The sequence below is a fragment of the Mytilus californianus genome, unplaced genomic scaffold (assembly GCF_021869535.1).
Source record: "Mytilus californianus isolate M0D057914Y unplaced genomic scaffold, xbMytCali1.0.p SCAF_4, whole genome shotgun sequence".
NCBI lineage: Eukaryota > Metazoa > Mollusca > Bivalvia > Mytilida > Mytilidae > Mytilus > Mytilus californianus.
Window position 1 is genome coordinate 90,541,567 of NW_026262690.1, and position 19,769 is coordinate 90,561,335.

Consider the following 19,769-nt stretch of genomic DNA (forward strand, 5'->3'; position numbering starts at 1 on the left):
AAAATGAACGAACAATTTGCCTTAAAAGTAAGCAAAAAGAAACCACAGTCTGAAATTCAACGCGACATACTTATTGATATATATTTTCGCCTAGGTTCTTTGTATTCTATTACCGACCAAGAAGTCCGCGCACTCGATTCATTCCAGAAGTCTTACGATCTTGACAACAGTAATTTGGATTCATTGTATGGCGTTGCTTTCTATCACTTTTTTAGAAACTCTGACAAGGCCGAAAGTCTGCTAAAGAAGTATTTACAATTGGCACCGGAATGTGATAGGAGATATTATGATGCTTATTATACACTGGGACTTATTCATCTAAAGAGAGAAAACATTAAACAAGCGACGGAATATTTCAATAAAGGAGTAACTGCAGAGCAAAAACAGCTTCCGTGTTTACCAGCATGGGATACCTATTCTAGAATGTCAGCAAGGTTATACATACCACATTAAAATGATTTTTTAATGACATGCACGACCGGTTGTAGATAATTTTTTTATAAAGAGAAATGCTATTTAAACCGCTTAATTCGGATAGTTATTTTTTTCTCTCACAAATAGGGCATTAGGGAATATAATTGTAAATATAATACTATGATACATAAAAGAACAAGAGTTTCCTAAGAAACTGAATCGCTCACCTGGATATTTTTTGTAGATCTTGCATCAATATTTATTTTGCTGTTTAGTGTATATTAATGCGTGTTCAAACATGCCTTTAAAGTTTCTCTCTATCTATCATAGTTTTTGCAAAAAACTCCAAAAAAATATCTTATCATGGCAATAACTCTTTAACATACGGGTTTATTCGACAATTTTTGTTTATTTTACTTATTTGTAGGTTTTATTCTACTGAAGATTTTGTCTTTTAAAGATTTTCTCCATCTAACATAGTTACTGCAAAAAAAACTAGAAAAAAAATCATCTTTCAAGGGCAATAACTCCTATAAGGGATCAATTGACAATTTTGGTCCCGTTGACTTATTTGTATGTCTTTAATTTTTACATTTTTGTTATTCAAAGTTTCTCTCTATCTATCACAGATTCTACAAAAAATTAAAACACAATGGTAAAAATAGACTGTCAAGGACTTTAGTTCCTAAAATGGAACAACTAACATTTCGGTCATTTCATTTATTTGTAGGTCTTACTTTGCTGAACTGTTTTGCTGTTTAAAGTTTATTTCTATCTATTATAGTTCATACAAAGAACTAAAAAAACGAAAAAAATTATTGTCTTTCAAGGATAACAACTCGGTTAAGGGTGTAATTGACGGTTTCGGTTGATTTATTTCTAGGATTTACTTTGCAGAACATTTTTGCTGTTTGAAGTTTCTTTCTATCTGTCATTGTTCCTACAAAGAAATAAAAAAATTAAGAAAGTTGTATTTCAATGGTAATAACTCATGGACGGGTTTAAATGACGATTTCGGTCATGTTTGACTTTTTTGTAAGTCTTCCTTTTCTGAATATTTTATTTATGCAAAAACACATTTGTTTTAGTAAAAATAGTCTTTCAAGATCAATAACTCCTATATGAATTTACTGACGATTTTCGTCATGTTTTACTTATTTGTAGTCTTACTTTAATGAACATGTTTGCAATTTAAAGTTTCTTTATCAAAGTTTCTGCAAAGTTTTTTTAAAAAAAATGTTATAATTAAGATTGAAATCATTTCCCATTAGAGGTCAGTTGAAGATTTTGGTCATGTTGACTTATTTGTAATCGGTTCTTAGACTTATTGGTAGATCTTACTTCGCTGAAAATTTGTTGGGTGTTTAAAATTTTTCTATATCTATAATAGGTCTCAAGATGATAACCAAAAATTGAGGAATTTTATAAAAATTATTATTTCATGGGCAATTACTCTAAATGAGGTTGTCCGATTCGTCTGTTTTCCTGGAATATCGGTCTTTACCTATTCATTTTTACCCTGGTTAGTGTTGCTCTAGCCACTTTAGAATTTGAGATATAAGCCAAAACTGCATTTCACCCCTATGCTATAATGTTTATCCATGACGGCCATGTTTGTTGACAGACTGGAATAAATAAAGAAAAAACTTTATACTAGATACTATATGTACCATTCCGCATAAGTTTGGTTGAATTTGGTTTAGTGGTCTCAGAGAAGAGTTTACACCGGACGGCGGACGAAAAGGGATGGTAAAGGCACAGATGGCTTTTATTAGATATCGACGACATATGAGATAAAAAAAAACAAATTGCAAGTAGAACAGATACATACAGGCTTTCACATTTCTGACTCATATTAAACTATCTAATAAAGACCAAAAGATCTTATTCCAGGATAATGAAAAGGCTATTTTCGATTTTGATTTTTATATATCCCGCATTCAAAGGAAGGAGTCATGATAAAATTTAAAATAACCTTCCAAGACGTCTTAATTCATAATCACTTTGACTACAAAAATGTTTTGTTGACGTCCATGTCAAAATACTACCAACTACAACTTTTTTTTATTTATTTTTGTATGTTTGTTTGAATTTTTTAGTCAGTTGTGTTGTATATTTATTTACACAGGTTTGGATGCTGGATCCAAATTATAGTCACATTAACCTATTATATATGTTTGGGTTGCTCGCCCAATTTTGTATATACAACGGAACTATAAACAACTGTCATACAAGTGGAAGGCTTATCTAGTTATAAAACCAGGTTTAACCCACCATTTTCTTCGGAAAATGTCTGTACCAAGTCAGGAATATGTCAGTTGTTTTCTACTCGTAACGTTGGTTGATAACGCTTGATTTTTCAGTTTTTAGGGACTTTCCCTTTTGAATTAACCTTGAAGTTCAGTATTTTTGTTATACTTTTGTGACTAAAAAGGTGCAGATGCACAAATTCTGCTTCCTTGAAATTTTATATTTAATAAGGTACCTGTAATTCAGTTGTTGTCGTTGTTTTCTTCAATGTCTTCAATATTGGTTTTTGTTTTGTTTATTGTCTATACACCTCCGCTTTCGCCCTCGTTCTTTTGTTTCAGGTGGCTAGTTGTCTTGTTGGCAATTATTCATTATATCCTTATTTTTGTATAAGAGTTGGTATACAAGTTGTCAAAACCTGCTTGAATTTGAATATTATTAAGTCTATAGTATATACTTAAATTATTGTCAACAATTTTATGTATTTCCATATAATTAAAAATATGATTAATCTCTACATGTTGCTGGCATAAAGGTAAAAAGAAATCAATTTTTTAAAGGTTTTAGTAAAATTTGCCATTAGGATATTATCTTTCTATAATGATTATAATGTATCTGAAAGACAATAAATATATTTGATTTATTTCCAACATAATTATGGTTATGGTTGAGGATGTCCATCTTCTTAAACAAATATGTCAAAACTGCTATCTTTTAACGTTTTTTTTTTAAATTTAAAATGGTACTATAAATCTTTCATATAGCATCTCTAAGATGTTAAGATAACAAAAGTTTGACTAAAATACTATCATGTTTGCATGCAATTCAAAAACTGCGAAATTGCAACACAAAAAAAATTCACTACTAGACAGTTTCATTACTATTTAGATATGAGCAAAAGCTTCCCCCTAAACATAATTTGTTAAAAAAAAAATGAAAACAACACTTTTCACCCGAAGCGCTTTTCTGGATTTAATTTCATCAGAAACGCCCAAAGCCGAATATTTGAAAGCCAAGATGTATAAGAACCGAAGCAGTTGAAGTTCTATATGAGTGATTTATATTGTGACCTAAAAATAATAGCCAACTTCATCTAAGATTAACTTTGCCTAGTTTCTTGTTAATTTCTTATTTTATAAACCGACATTTCAAGAATGGTTTGTTATAAATCATTTCAGTACATAGGATATCTTATTCAGAGACGTTAATGTCAACGTAGATAAAATTGAGAATGGAAATGGGGAATGTGTCAAAGAGACAACAACCCGACAATAGAGCAGGCAACAGCCGAAGGCCACCAATGGGTCTTCAATGCAGCGAGAAACTCCCGCACCCGGAGGCGTCCTTCAGCTGGCCCCTAACACATTTTTGGTTAAAACCATTTTTCATTACTGCATAGTGATATCAACCGTCACATTTCCTGTACTTCAAGTTGTAAAATTCTATTTGAATATAAATGAAAAAATGAGGCTTGAAGAAGGCTGAGAATGCAAATTTGATAGCATTGTTTTATTCTAGATTATAATTTTGTTTTGACGTAAATATGCTAAGTTAGTTTTTATTGTATGCAGCGAAGCTTATATACTGTCTTGTAAGCCTGAACATCACATCATTTTGGCGAAAACACACAACCATGGCAGATGATCTGTTTTTAAAACATATATTTGATATATTTTGCTGTGGGCGTTCTTCATGAAAGATTCAAGAGAAACCTACCGTGAATACTTTTATCGGTATCATACATAGTTATATTTTCATATACTTTGAGGAATCAACATTGATTTTTTTCCAGAAATGGGTAATAGAGTATGTTTTTGAAAAGCTGTTGAGATTGATAAGATAGAAATTGTAACCAACAAATCACGAATGATATTCCATAGCGTTCAATCAACTCATGGTGGCGTCCGTAAAACTTTCGAAGGAATGACTTTAAATTCACCATTGGGAACCCTTGGTTCAATAGCTTTCTTGTAAGCAGCAACCCTCTTTTAACGAAGCCATGATAGAAAACGCAAGCTCTGGACTATCGTATTAACTGGGAGATATATACTCCATATGCAAACTAGGAGATATATACTCCATGTGCATGCTCTGCTGGAATGTTGCCACATAGAAATGGAAAGTTCACAATAAGGAAGCTAAAATCACCCCTGTTGTCGTAAAGAAGTATTAACACAAATACCTAACTACAATGCAAATTTGAAAAAGGGATAGTCCATAAAACCTGACAAAATCAAACTCTCGACTATATCAACCAACGGAACAAATGGAAAGCAATTTTCATATTACTGACCTGGTACGGGCATTTTCTGAAGAAAATGGATGATTAAACCTGGTTTTATGGCTAGCTAAATATCCCACTTTTATGACAGTTGTTTATAGTGGTGTTATATTGAAAAAATAGTGTGAGCAACCCAAACAGACATGATTGGTAAACATTATAATAATTGGGATCCATTGTGTAAACATACATCACAGACAAACAAACAAAACTGACTTAAACAAACGTACAAATAAATCAGACAAAGACGGCAACAAAAAAACGTGTAACTTTGTTTTCAACCGACCCTTATTGTCAATTTCTAGATGTAAGTCAAGATATGAGGCAGATTTAGCTGTATATGTTGTAAACCTTTTTTCGATTGGATATATGCGTCCAACATAGTCTCCAAAGTTTTGATTTTTTTGGTAAGAGGATATAATCTAAATGCGGAAAGTGAAGTTAAAAGATGTGCTAGCTTCTTTTCATTTTTCCTAAGAAGCTCTTGTATGAATTGTTTTTGTATGAATAAAGGAACAAATCGGCAAGAATAGGGGCACACTGGGTACCTTTAGGAATGCGATTGTTTGTTGAAAAAAAACGTCCTTCAAACGTAAAAAATGTGTAGTCAACAAAAAATCAAGCGTCTTGATCGCTGTTTCTGAGAATAAATTCATCATAGATTGTACGCCAGATGCGCGTTTCGTCTACAATATACTCATTTCTAAAACCAGTTGTTGGCATGACACGGGTTATGTTCTTCTCATATATTTTATGACGGTATAATACTAAACCCCTAACAGGAGGGATTGTGAGTGATATTCATATGATGAAGACATAATCTTTCAATCAGTTTAATTGAGGTCTGGAGCTGGCATGTCAGTAACTGCTAGTAGTCTGTTGTTATTTATGTATTATTGTCATTTTGTTTATTTTCTTTTGTTTCCTAATTTGACATCGGACTCGGAGTTCTCTTTTACTGAGTTTTACTGTGCGTACTGTTGTGCGTTTGTTTTTTCTGCATTGACTAGAGGTAAAGGGGGGGGGGGGTTGAGATCTCAAAAAACATGTTTAACCCCGCCGCATTTTTGCGCCTGTCCCAAGTCAGGAGCCTCTGGCCTTTGTTAGTCTTGTATCATTCTTAATTTTAGTTTCCTGTGTATAATTTGGAGTTTAGTATGACGTCCATTATCACTGAACTAGTATACATATTTGTTTAGGGGCCATCTGAAGGACGCCTCCGGGTGCGGGAGTTTCTCGCCTCATTGAAGATCCATTGTTGGCCTTCGGCTGTTGTCTGCTCTATGGTCGGGTTGTTGTCCCTTTGACACATTCCCCATTTCCATTCTCAATTTTATTATCATCACTGACGCTCGAATCAAAATAATTTTAAAAGGCAAAACAAAGAACGAAGTTGAAGATCAATGATGACTCAACATTCCGAAAGGTTTTGCCAAATACAACTGAAGTAATATCTTCCTGGGGTAGAAAATCCTTAGTACTAGAGTGTTTTTTTACACAATATTATTAAAGATTCAAGATTTATATTGACCAATTATGGATCCAAAATGGACATACACTAAAAGTATAACAATGTCACAATGATTACAGCATAACAAATTATAAAAAAAAATACATTGAGAGTGAACAAATAATTGTACAAAGAGGCAAACAATATATTGTAGTATATGTATCATGGAACACTACACAGTCAGTATTAGCATATAATTAAATTTGAAGATTTCTATAATAAATTCGCTTATTTTAATAATTTTCATTCATATCTTTCATAGTCATTAACCATATAAATCTGTTAAGACAGGACAAGGTAGCAAAATATAAACATTCTTTTGTAACATTATCAAGAAAAAACTTGGCTTTGCTGATTAAAAAATGAACATTGTAAAAGAAATGAATTTCATCCTCAACATCACCAGAGAAACATTTGTCATATATTCTTTCTTGATAAGGCACACATTGTTAAGTGTATCGCCTAGTTTCAACCTTTAACTTATGGTTACTTATTCTGATTTCTTTATATTCTTTTTTATTTTGTTTTAAGTCTTGAATAAAATCCAAATATTTCTCACGTTCAAATGAAAATTTGAATTTTAAGTATATGCGTAGTTTACCTTTTTACATTATCAACTTATGTCTTTAGCTGCCCATACTTTTTTTGTAAAAATTTAAAAAGGATGTTTTAATTTAACTCTTCAATGTGTGGGACTTGTACCTATTAAAATCAGATTTCGAAATATTAATATGATGTATCGCTCCCTAAAACAAGATATTCGTATCTATGTTGGCTATTCTAGTTTATGAAACAAAGTATGAGTAGTTGAAATGTCTTAAAGTTTAAAATGAATAATACTAGTGTAAATGGTAAAGAAGTCACATGGTTTTATACTATTGCTAGAGGAAAAAAACAAAATTGATGTTAATAGGATTGAAAGACGTTTCTTGGGGCACTTGGCAGACTCAGCAGTATGCCTTTGTTTATAAGGATTCGTATGTATTTGTATGGTATTTCGGCCCTTTGGTTAACACATTTCAAAAATCAGAAGAAATTCGTTGTTTCATTAAACGGTGAAATAAATTCTGGTATTTTTGTTTTTTATGTGTTTGCACAAATCTTTTTCTCTTTCCTTTACTTTTATTCCTTATGCCTATGTGTTGCTTTTACCATATATGGGCATTGTATAAGTATGTAGAAGATTTAATAGTGTGTCGAATCCAATGATTTATTGCAATAAAATAGTATGAAATTAAATTAAAAGTTTTCAGGTGAAAAACACGATATAATATGTTTTACTATTTCAATCAATTCTACAAAACTGCCCAATATCTATGCATTAATTATGCAAATGTCCAGAGAATCATTTCTTACCATTTTTGAAAAGGAGGGAAGTCATCGATATGGATGCAGAGTATTTCTCCATTGTTTTTTAACGAAGCCCAACAAAATATTTTTTTAGATGTAAACTTATTGCCACCGAGCCTTCCGCACTCACTGCACAAATGGTAAAGTTCTGGGTTTCTTATGCTGACATCAAGAGCAACGCTTTGATCATATAGAGTCAAAGAGTTTTGTGGATTGTATGGTCCATAAAGTATATCAGACTGAATTTTCACAATGAAACGCTTTGTGGACTGAAAATCAAGTACTGGTCCTTCGCCTATTCCTTTCAGAGAAGCATGAAACATGCGTTCGCAAAATACAATACCACTTTCGGTTATTTCAAATTTATTGCTTTTAGCTTCCTTCATCGGAAGTTCAATTGTATATGATTTACTGAAAAGCGGACACATATGTTTATGTTGTATCCAATGTCCCTTCTGACATTCTTTTGAACAGTATTTTGCGATTCTACATTTCGTGCAAGCTTTCAGAATTTTTGACAGTTTCCTACAATAACAACAAGTTAATGGTTTCACTGTATCTCTTGGAGTTTGGACTGATTTATTATTGTTCCTTCTGTAGTTTCTGTCCGTAATGATTGGAGGTGTTGAATATTCATTCACTTCTCCCATATCTGAAGCTTCCATTTTATTCATTGAAAAATTAATAGTATGAGTTTTAGACAAAATATGGTTTTTATAGTCTTTGTAGTTTTGATCTATTTTGATCGCTAAAATATCCGGTCCACTATGGTCTTGTATAGTATTACCATCAATAATTATTGAAGCAGAATAGTTTACTCCTATCCTTATCCCCCCACACCTATTGTTAGATATTTCATTGTTTTCAACCGTTGCAGATGAATTGTTTTGAAAATACATACCCCAAGTCCAATTGTTGGCAACCGTGTTATCTTTTAAACTGAAGCACCCACCATCAAGGAAAATGCCTGATAATCCATTTTGGGAAATGTTGTTGTCAATTGCTGTAACGATTGAGCCATTATCGCATTCATATGAACTCTTTCCTTTTTCATAGCTTACTCCACGACACCATAAACCTTCGGCTTTATTTTGTATGATACTGTTATGTTGCAAATAAGCTTCCGCCTTGGGACCAATGACTATTCCATGCAATTTATTATCAGCTATCCTATTGTTGATGGCTTTCATGGATCCCCCTTGCACAATAACAATTCCTGTTAAAGATGAATTGTGTACATTGCAGTTATTAATATTAAGAAAGGACTTTTCACCACAGATGACAACACCACAACCACTCGAATTGCTTATGTCACACGAGTTCAAAATAACTCTACCTCCATATGTCGAGGCGATAAAAGAAGGAGTACTTTTGTTAACATTACCGAAGCGGTTTAAAAACATTGAATAAAAATAGTCAGTATTTTGCATGTTCTTATATCGATTTTCGTCAATGGGAATTTTGTTTTTAAAATTACATCTATAAAATGTAGCAACACAGTTTTCCTTGATGTCTAATTGGCCATGTTTAGCAATGAAAGCAATGTTCTCAAAATGTAAAGTGATCTCTGGTTCATGTTCAAACTCGATTGCAAAAGCTGAATCTGGAAGCTTACAAATGCAAATTCCAGGACCTATATCAACTTCTACTCCAACCTCAACTCCTATGATTTGACAACTTTTAGTTGTTGCAACTAGTTCGTCAAATATGTAATGTCCTTTCTTTAACATATACGTTGTACCTGGTCTGTCTGCTATACACATTATGTATTTAGATAAAGGCAACTGATTGTCCACCATTTTGTAACTTATTATGGGGTAATGTATTTTCATTTTATATCTTAGAAGGCATTCTTCATTTAATTTTGCTGCAATGCAAGCACTTCCTAAACCAGAACCTTCCATTTCTTCCAGCAATTCTCTTGCATTTATAAGTTCGGCGATTGCATATGACTTCCACATATGACCTTTCCAGTTATATGGATCTATTTCGATACACGAGTTTGCATCTTGAAGAGCTTTAGAATAGTCATTTAGTTTCAGAAAGACCAAACTCCTATTTAAAAGTATTCTGTTGTCATATTTGTCCTTTGGACAAGCCCGCAATGCTTCCGAATAATATTGTAACGCGTCTTCATACCTCCTTTTTTTGAAAGCATTATTTCCCATCAATCGTAACCTATCAGTCGAAAGGGGAACTACTGGTGTATTTTGGTTTTGATTTTCATCTCCTTGCAATACAGTTGCAATGCTGTTTTGAATACATAATAGATCCCATTCTAGCAGTGGTATTTTTATAGCTGTAATTGCTCTGTATGTATTTTCATCTAGTTCTAAGGACGCCATGATGTTCAACATCTGATTTTGGTCATCTAAAGCAACATCTTGTCTTTGATGAAGACTATTGAATATTGCTGCTGTTTGCATTATTCGTATCGTGTCCAAGCCAGCATACACATCAGGATTTATTTCGATTTCCTTACTGGCGCATAGATAGCTTTTCAGCGCATTTGCATTGGCTGCTATTTTATTCCACAAATAGAGCTTTCCTCTTACCACATGCTTGTTTTCTTTGTTTTCATTTATAGCAATTATAGGTGTACATGTGTTTAAAAGTGCTTTGTTCACCATTCGAATAGCGCTTTGAATAACTCGCTGCCTTTTATCAATGCAAATGTTGTTTCTTATTATTTCTTGAACTAATCTATGAACTGACAAACTGTTTGTCCGACATCTTTGGAACAATGAAAATCTAGTTAAAATTTCAACAACTTGTTTAACACCAACTGGATCTGATAGAGTTTCATGTGTATCCAACACCTCTATATTGGGTTCCCCATTGTTGAAAAGTTCTATTGGTATATCATCGGCAAAAAGGAAAGACGCCACATTCATAATAATTACAGCAGATATCCCGAGACCCTCTTCTTTTGACTGTTCTCTTATATAATCCATGTTTAATAGCCATGTAGTAAGCACGGTAAGCCTATCCGTATTGGTCTCAAATGATGTTGTTGCAGTCTTTGTCAACAAGTTCAAACGCTTTTTCTCGAATCGAGCTAAATAGTCTGCAAATGAACATTTAAGAACCTTGATGTGAGCTGCAGCTTGTTCCAAAGCTAAGGGAAGACCACCTAAGTCGTCTGCTAATCTTAAGATGCTGTCTTTTTCTTTTTGGTGTTGAACATAACGTTCCGTTCGCTTAATAAGAAACTGTCCCCCTTCTTCATTACTTAATGTTTGTAGATGAATGCAATTGTCTATTTTTAAACGAAAGGATTCTGCAGCTTCACTCGGTTCTCTTCTTGTTGTTACTATTATGTGACCATTGGTGTTTCGCTTCCAACTACCTAGCAGCAATTCCTTTATCTGACCTGAAATTATTGGTGTGTCTGCGTTATCAATGATCAGAAGCCATTTTTTCGTTAATCTTGATAACCAACTCAGAGTTTTTTTTAATGTTTCTTTGCTATTTCCTCCAATCAAGTTTAAATCGACGGCAAGTGTCGTAATTGTATCTTCCAAGGATTCGATGGATTCGGCAGAAATCCAAAACACACCACCTGGATAACAATGATGAAATGCCCACGCAAATTCAGTTGACAAAGACGTTTTACCACAGCCCCCCAAACCACATAAAACGTATGTGTACTGAACAACCTTACTGCCTATAAATTTGTTTTTCAATAAAAATAATTGGTCAACTCTACCCACGAAAACAGGTACTCTATCTGGAGGATAAAAGAATACTTTTCCTGGTGGCCTATGATGGAAAGTATATGTTTTTATATCCTCAATATCTTTTTGTATCTCTTTGATGTCATTTTTAACGGCTGAAATTTCCGTTTGAATTAAGCTGGATAGTTCACCATGAATCCTTATAGTTTGTTTTGCTTGTACCTTCAATGTTTCGACGTCGTCTTTGATGATTTCTAATGTATGATCACTTTGGTCTACTCGTTTGCATGCTTCTTTTATTTCATTTGAGATCATTACTAACGCGTTATGGACCACACTAAACGCAGAAGTTGTGCCCGAATTTATCTTTAGGACATATTTTGCTAGGCTGCTGACTTCATGACTTATTTCTTCTACTATTTCCAATCCTAAAGTCGTTCCTTGTAGAAAATGGAGTCCTGAAAATGCAGATATTGAGTATAATACAGCAAGATACATGAAGATCAAAGTACATTATTAACATTATTTCTCCTTTGAGTTAATATTCATCTACTATAAACCGTTATTAATCTCTCAACAAAACCCAGCGTCCACAATATGCCTAATAAATACATGTGTAATCCTTTATTTTTGAATTTTATTTGATACGATTGTACTTAATGCAAATTTCAGATTTCAACTAAATATAAATTTCCCACAGACGACAGTTTAAATTGAAAACAAAATGGTAGAAAAATACTTTTAATATAGGTCTAAACTCATAAGCATAAAACTTAACAAAAGTATCAAAGTTTAGGACGACTACATTTACAACTCTTATTAATTGAAAGTGACATCGAGTCTAAAAATTGATAGAGTGGTACCGTTTACTTCCCAACGTGACAAGTCTGCTAGTATTGTGGCTTCTGATGACAATTTCAAGTTTCGTATTAGCTGTTGCATCAACTGTAGAGAGGACAAGTATTTTACAGAGCACCATTCATCAAAATTGCAATGAGCCCAAGGATTCCTTACATTTGAACGAAGCTGTAAGAAAATGAGTAACGGTAGAATATAAAAAAGGAATCGTATTAAATGAAGTAATGCTAAAAGTGAGTGTGACATTTTGAATGGATAAATTCCATTTTCAGTACATATTTGAAGACGAGCAGTGCTTTTATTACTTAATTAAGCAGCATTAAAAATGTAATCCTTAAATTAAAAACATAGATAACACTCTTTTAACAATAATTATAATATGATTATGATGATAATAATGATAATAATGAAGGAAACGACAAGCAAATAGAAATAAGAAAGAAAGAAAATTAAGTTAGCTGATTTTTTACCTGTATTTTCGATTCTTTCAAATAATATCACAAAGGAATGAAAGTAGATAATGAAAATCAAATTTGCCGTAACTACCACGAATACAAAAGGAATTTGAAATTTCAAAAGCGACTATGTTACTTCTTTGGAATTGATTAATATGCAATAAAGCAAAGTAATAAAAGGATTACTTCTCAGACTATAATTGAAAAAAAAATAATCCTTAAAGAGATAAGGTTGCTTTCCTTTTACTCAATGGTCATTTGATCTAATAGAATGTATATATCAAGGAAATAAAATAGAAAACATGCTTCAACTTTGCAAATATAGAAAAAAATTAATGATATTCAGCTCTTAATACTGCATTTGAAGAGTCTTTACATAAACATTACGAATGTTACATGAAACTGCTTAATTGTTTTTGACGGATATTTAGCACTAAAATAAATCTATTTCTATTGTTTAAACAAAAAATAGCCCTTGTTTTTCAAAGACTGTTGGATTTTGTTGGAATGACTCGAAGAGTTAGGGTTAGGGTAAGGGTTTGGGTTGTTTTTTTTTTCGTTTTTAAGTACAATTTTTAAAAACTGTATAAACGTTGCAAATATCTATAAGACACTCAAATATGATTAATTCTTTAGAAATAAATCATGGTTTTAAATTTAAAAGAACATTTGTGAAGCTGTCATAATAGAAATTTAAGTGTAAATTCAATGACGAGTAAAACTACCATAACGTCGAAAGATGGACAATGGAAGTGGTTACAAGCTTCCAATTTTAATGCCTTTTTTTATGCCACTAGTCATCATTGCGGTATTTGGAAACTACGAAAAGTTTGTTTAGAAAAAAATGAACACAATGCGTTGTAAATTTCATGCGTCCTTAGCACTTTTCTAGATTTACCTTCATCAGGAACGCTCAAAGCCGAATATTTGAAAGCCAAGGATGTATAAGAACCAAAATAGTTGAAGAGCTATATAACCAAAACGGATCTTAAAAAAATAGCCAAATCCATCTAAGGTCAACTGTGCCTGAGGGAGTTGAAACCTTAGTTTCTAACAATCTCAAAATTTATTTACGGCCAATTTTAGAAAGGTTTGTTATAAATCATGTCACTACCGAAGTTCTGACTACTGGGCTGATGATACCCTCGGGAACTGATAGTCCACTAGCAGAAGTATCGACCCAGTGCTGTAAAAAATGAAAACAACACGTTATAAATTTCATGCGTCCGAAGCGCTTTTCTGGATTTACATTCACCAGGAACGCTCAAAGCCGAATTTGAACCTGACATCGCTTAAACTATATTTGGACGTAAAGAAAAAGGTGAGTTGACTGAATTTGACACTTTATTGAGTTTAAATCAGCTCCCCTTATTTACAGTGATGCGGTACGCTGTTTGGTGATAGATACTTTAAACGATCTTTAAATAAATAACAGCAAAAGCACTTTTCATTTTATAATTCCCTCAGTACTAAATCAAAAATATTCATTTAATTAAACATAAGTTCCATAATGAAATAATAAAAAAACATATTTCAAATGAAGATTAAAGGTGTACTGTGTATTACATATATTGGCGATATTATATAGATGGGGCAAAACATGCCGTCGTTTTAGGTGCCGATGTTTTGTATTATTACGATGTTAATTATTGTTGTTTCGAATTTTACACGCATAAAAGGATCACTATATTTTACTGTAATTACTTCAAACAAAATGTTGATTTTAATTTTGAATTGGTACAATTTCCGCTGCTAAACACCCAAATTCGAACAATGATCGAGATGCATGAATAGAAATTGCAAGATCTTACAGTACGCAAAATATTTTCATAAAATGTTGCAAACGTGTCCACGAGATTCAAATTGTTCTTACCATTAAAAGTGTTGAGTGATCCAACACTCTGTCATGAAAGTACTCACTTTGTTTGCAAGGTGGCCAACAATAGATGTTACATCAGAATACATGATAATATTCAGAAGTGCTGAAGAGTCGCATGTTTCATCAAAACCTGCATATTGCGCCATTTGCGTATTAAGGAATAATTTTGACAAGTCGACTGCATTTTGAATTTTATAATCAAAGTTCGGGTAATCCTTCTTTCCCCGAAATGGAATGCTTCTGTTATTATTAACCGCTTCGTAATTTAGTAATCTTGCTACCGGATATTTTTGTAGGATATTTGGGTACATTTGCACATCGATTTTATGAGATCGTTTTAATGTGTTAAACAGTCTTGTCATTGACGACGCGACATATTTTCTAAGTGCTGGTGAAACTACATTATGAAGACATATTCCAACAACTAGCCATCTTTTTTGGTTGTCCTCTAAATCAGGTTTAATCGCTGCAATGAAAATCAATTATGTTCTGATTATGATTATTTAAGACTAAAGTTATCAAACACAAAATGGTGTTATAAATTCCTTCTGGTTCACCTCAATCTTATAAAAATCCGATCTTGAGGTTTGATTTATTTATTGTTGCATGGGTCTGTAAAACATCCCATCAGGGGAAATGTTGAGTGACCTTTCAAGGTCAAATGAAATATTCATTTTCAAAATTCAAAAAGATTTTTTACAATTTGCTATCAAAAACATAAACGGATAAATTGCAAAATATTTCCTCTAGCATTCTAGCCCCTTAACATTATTCCGTATTCATGTAATGACTTTATTTTAAAAAAATTTGAACTAATCAAAGCAGACAAATTTTCATCATTTATTGTTTTTGATTATAATAATATTGATATAATCAATATAACGGTAAAATTTTAATTGTGTGCATCAATGTTTGCAGGTAAAAATGCCAGCGTATCATTCGAAATGATTGTTCGATCAAAGTTTTCATCATGGTCATCTAAACATGGCCCTTATGGGTTGGCTTCAGACCTTGAACACCACGACAATCAAATCTAACGGAGCAAAGAGTTGGATTTCAAATATTTTGGCCTCGAGCATCACTTAAGATGTACATTGATTGTCGAAATGAGCGTCTGGTGCCAAATATTTTTTGTACCATTAATGTTATTTTAATCAAATTGGAATCACTCTTATCCAATATTAGTACTGTGAGAACAAAAAACAATGGTTGGGGACTTCCTTCATTGCATATCTCCTAGTATATGATATATAGATAGAAACCGCAAGGTGCTTTGACCTTTAACCTAGAATTATAAATTTTGTTTATGTATTGTCAACAAAAACACAACATACTGCAAAACAATTAAATTGTGTTCCAGTTCTTATGTTTTTAATGTGTAACGATCATACGACTGCATATAAAAATCTAACAGAACATATATTAAAAAAATACACAAACCTTGTGGTTTTGTTCTAGTTGCTATTTCTACCACGATAGGTTCAAGATCTAGAGATACGTCTACTTGTGGCGTATTTAGTGCTATATAACCTGCCATCTTATGATTGATGAATCAGGTTTTACATATCTTCATGTCAAAAAGCTGAAAGGATTTTTTTTTAAATAATGTATACATATACATTTTGAATAAATGATTCTTCTATAGGTCATTCTTCTTAATATAATATGTAATAATTATAAGTTTGATGTCTTTTTTCATCTCACATAGGCTTATGGTTGTGACTGTCTGTTCACATGGAGCTACCAAATAAGCTGTTTGGATAATTTCCTTTTCGAGTAGATTTAATCTATTCATTGTGACACGCGTTGAAATTGTATGAACTGACTAACTGAAAATTTGTACTTCTTGATTCCATCTTTATCAATCATTTCTTTTGTAAAATAAATTCGGGAAAAATCAATTCTTTTTTTTTTATTTGATTAAGATTTAGTTTCATAAGGTACAAAAGATTAAAATGTTGAATAATATAGCCATCGTGTCTTTCATTTGTATAAATGACATGCACAAATTTCAAGGCCGGTGAATACTTTTATCTAATTCAAATTCATTGTTTTTTTTTCAAATTCAAATCGTTATTGTCTTTCACTATACATCTTCCTTCTTCGAATATATATATCAGTAAGTTAAGTAGTTAAGGTCACTATCTGAAACCATTTGTTGATACAGTATTATTTATAATGGTTGTGTTTGTACGTTTTAGCTTTTGTTTGTTTTTGTTATTCGTACACCGTTATTGTAGGTGTTACTGCTCCTTCTGTGCTGATTTTTATTTGACGTTTCTATGTATCATTTATTCCATTAATTGAGATTATAAAGAGAGGACTGAGACTAAAATAAACTATCCATGTGCTTGTCACAAGTCAGGAATCATAACAGAAGATGTTTTTTTGTTATGTTCATATATTGGGGGATTTTGTGTTCCTGACAGATCTTAATTTAAAATTATTGTTAAATTATTATGTATACGCCTGTTTATTGTAAAGATTGTTTGTTGAACTCAAGTGGTCTTTTGGTTATTTGTGTGGTAGGATGTTGTCAGATTGACGTGCACACACCATCTCTTAATGTATATACCACTCTTAGACCCAAGCAGGTAATGACTTTACCGAACATGTCATATATTCCAAGCATTAATTTAAGATATGTCTTTCAGTCTTGACGGGTTTTCAAATAATTTTATTTGTAACTCGGACTTTGTGGACATGCCCGCTACAAAAACAAGAAAGCATAAAAAGTATTTCAAAAATGGACTCACATGTTGCTTCTTTCTTCTGATATTCTAACTTCCATTTATGTATCCTAGTTGGTATTCCATTTTTATTTATAGCAACTTTTTTTTAAACGTTCTGTTAAACATTTTAGGCTTTCTTCATCCATTATACAAACATCACATTTACTTTAGTATGTATATAGCAAAATGTTAAGTAAACTGGCTGGTAAATGTCAATGATGAGCTTCTCATTATGACGATAGGTGACAGAAATTTCATTGAAATAACGATTCACACCCTATTTACCGAGTGACTACTTTCGAAACACAACTTAATCATTAGAGATTACCTGTGTTTAAAGAAGGAATCATATTTACATTTGCATAATCAGTGTATGTAATGAGCGAATTCTAAAATGTCATTTTTACTGTATCCGTGATGAATTTCTGTTGTAGAATGCTAAATAAACAGACGACAAATTCAAGATTTTTGAATAAAATAAGAAATTATATAATTGTGTACTGTTTTTATAAATTCATGATATAGGTATGAGATGCGGACGGGTTTTCATCGCGCCTACAGCCATCCAGGTGCAAAATTGATACACAAATAGATAAATATTAAGAATAGTTCACAAACATAGCGTGCAAGAGATTTAAAAGTAGCAGTTAAGTTTCATTTGCAGAAAAATGTACCTTTAAACATAATTATTAATGTTGTTTAACTTAAAACAGGTTTTGTTATTCAGCTTGTTGATATTGAATCAAATTCCACTATGCTGTTTTCGTTATGCAATTCATGTTAAATGTCGAATAATGATACTAGACTTTCATTTTCACTGTAGGGCGATTCATTTCTATGGTATATGCGATGCATTTTCACAGAAGGAAATCAATTAATCTTTATTATAGAAAGTCTTAATTCAGCCGACTCTCTAACAAATTTTATGAAGTCAGAAGGATTGATTATATTTGCATACTTAGTGAGTGAAAGTCTGAGGTAATATATCAATAAATTCCTTACACATGGTATTTATTGCTAATATAATCAATTTTATTTTCTCAAATAATTTGTCATGATCTATATGTAGGATAAAATTTATTCTTTCCTATGACACGTCATCATTTAATACATATATCTTGGACAGTTAATCCAATCCACGTCACCGGAAAAGCAAAGTTTCTGTTTCGGTCAAAATCTACATCGCATACTAATATATTAAACGTCATTTAGATATAGAATATCATATGGCTTTTTCAATCTCACATCCGTATCAACCCGTGACACCAATATAATCCCAAGAGCTCTGCTCGAGGGATTATATTGGTTGAGGGTTGATACGGTGTGTGATATTGGAAAAGCCATATCATATACACTTTATTATATACATATACCTCACGTAGATGTTCTTTATGTGACATGAGGTCATACAGATAAGGAGGTTTGAAATAGCGTCATACATATTATAGGTTTGACATGACATCATAAAGATTAGGGGTTTGATAAAGCCTTTGCAACAGTGACTAACTGCAATCGATGACGTGACGTCATACAGATTAAAGGTGTGATAAAGCCTTTGCAACCGTGCTGATATCGATATCATCACGGGTGGCTGATACAGCATCCTTGCCAATGATTGTATTACACATACAATTTATCTTGTCTTTATCTTGCAATTGAATTCCGAGTATATAATAAAGCTAATTTCCTAATGCTTGTAGTTAAAATGTGTGGTTGGCCTTGATTGTGTATTTATTGCTTAAGCATTGTAATTAAGATTGAGCAAACGTTTATACAAACAAAGCAAACAAGCCAACCAAACCTTTAAACTACAAGCATTAGGAAAATAGCTCTAATGGATGCATTTGAGACAACAAAGAGCATTCACAAACGATCTTCATTTCCCGATTCAATGAGTGGAAACGTTTTCATCTTGCACAAACAATTGACGCTTGGATGACTGGATAATTGATATTTATCATGCCATTGTGTATAAATCTTATACAGTAAAGAAAGTTCGATCAACAGTCGAGTCACCTTAAATATGCTTGAATTTCTTATAAGTCGGTGTTACAAATAAGCCAATACGGAATTGTGAGAATACAAAGCAATATTGAAAACAGTTTATTGTAACATGTTTAAATGGTTCTATACCACGGGGTATAATCGCCGAACAGTTGATTCGGGACGATAATCGCTACATCGCGAAGCAATGTTGGAAGTTATACCGTTCTTATATTTACACCAAAGACTAATTGACTAACTGTTCAGTGAAGTATTCAATGTTTATGAAAAACAAAGTTTACTGCTCATGACAGCATTGTATATCATTTATATCATTTATGTTACATGAACACCATGTGACAATTTTAAATAGACAGGTC

General features: G+C 32.4%; 1 protein-coding gene across 2 annotated transcripts; it reads right to left on the reverse strand.

The window, feature by feature from the left end:
* Nucleotides 1-659: 659 nt before the first annotated feature.
* LOC127698787 (uncharacterized) lies at nucleotides 660-17,723 on the reverse strand. 2 transcript variants are annotated; one of them, XM_052202451.1, is made up of 6 exons: nucleotides 17,431-17,723; nucleotides 16,115-16,256; nucleotides 14,716-15,140; nucleotides 12,346-12,508; nucleotides 7,812-11,940; nucleotides 660-3,082 (listed from the first exon to the last, which is right to left on the reverse strand). In XM_052202451.1, the coding sequence occupies exons 2-6, from the start codon at nucleotides 16,209-16,211 to the stop codon at nucleotides 3,076-3,078; spliced, it is 4,821 nt and encodes a 1,606-aa protein (XP_052058411.1). In that variant the 5' UTR covers nucleotides 16,212-16,256; nucleotides 17,431-17,723; the 3' UTR covers nucleotides 660-3,075. The 2 variants fall into 2 exon arrangements, with proteins under 2 accessions (XP_052058411.1, XP_052058412.1); XM_052202452.1 differs by lacking the exon at nucleotides 660-3,082 and having other exon boundaries at nucleotides 6,530-11,940.
* Between the last annotated feature and the right edge of the window lie 2,046 nt (nucleotides 17,724-19,769).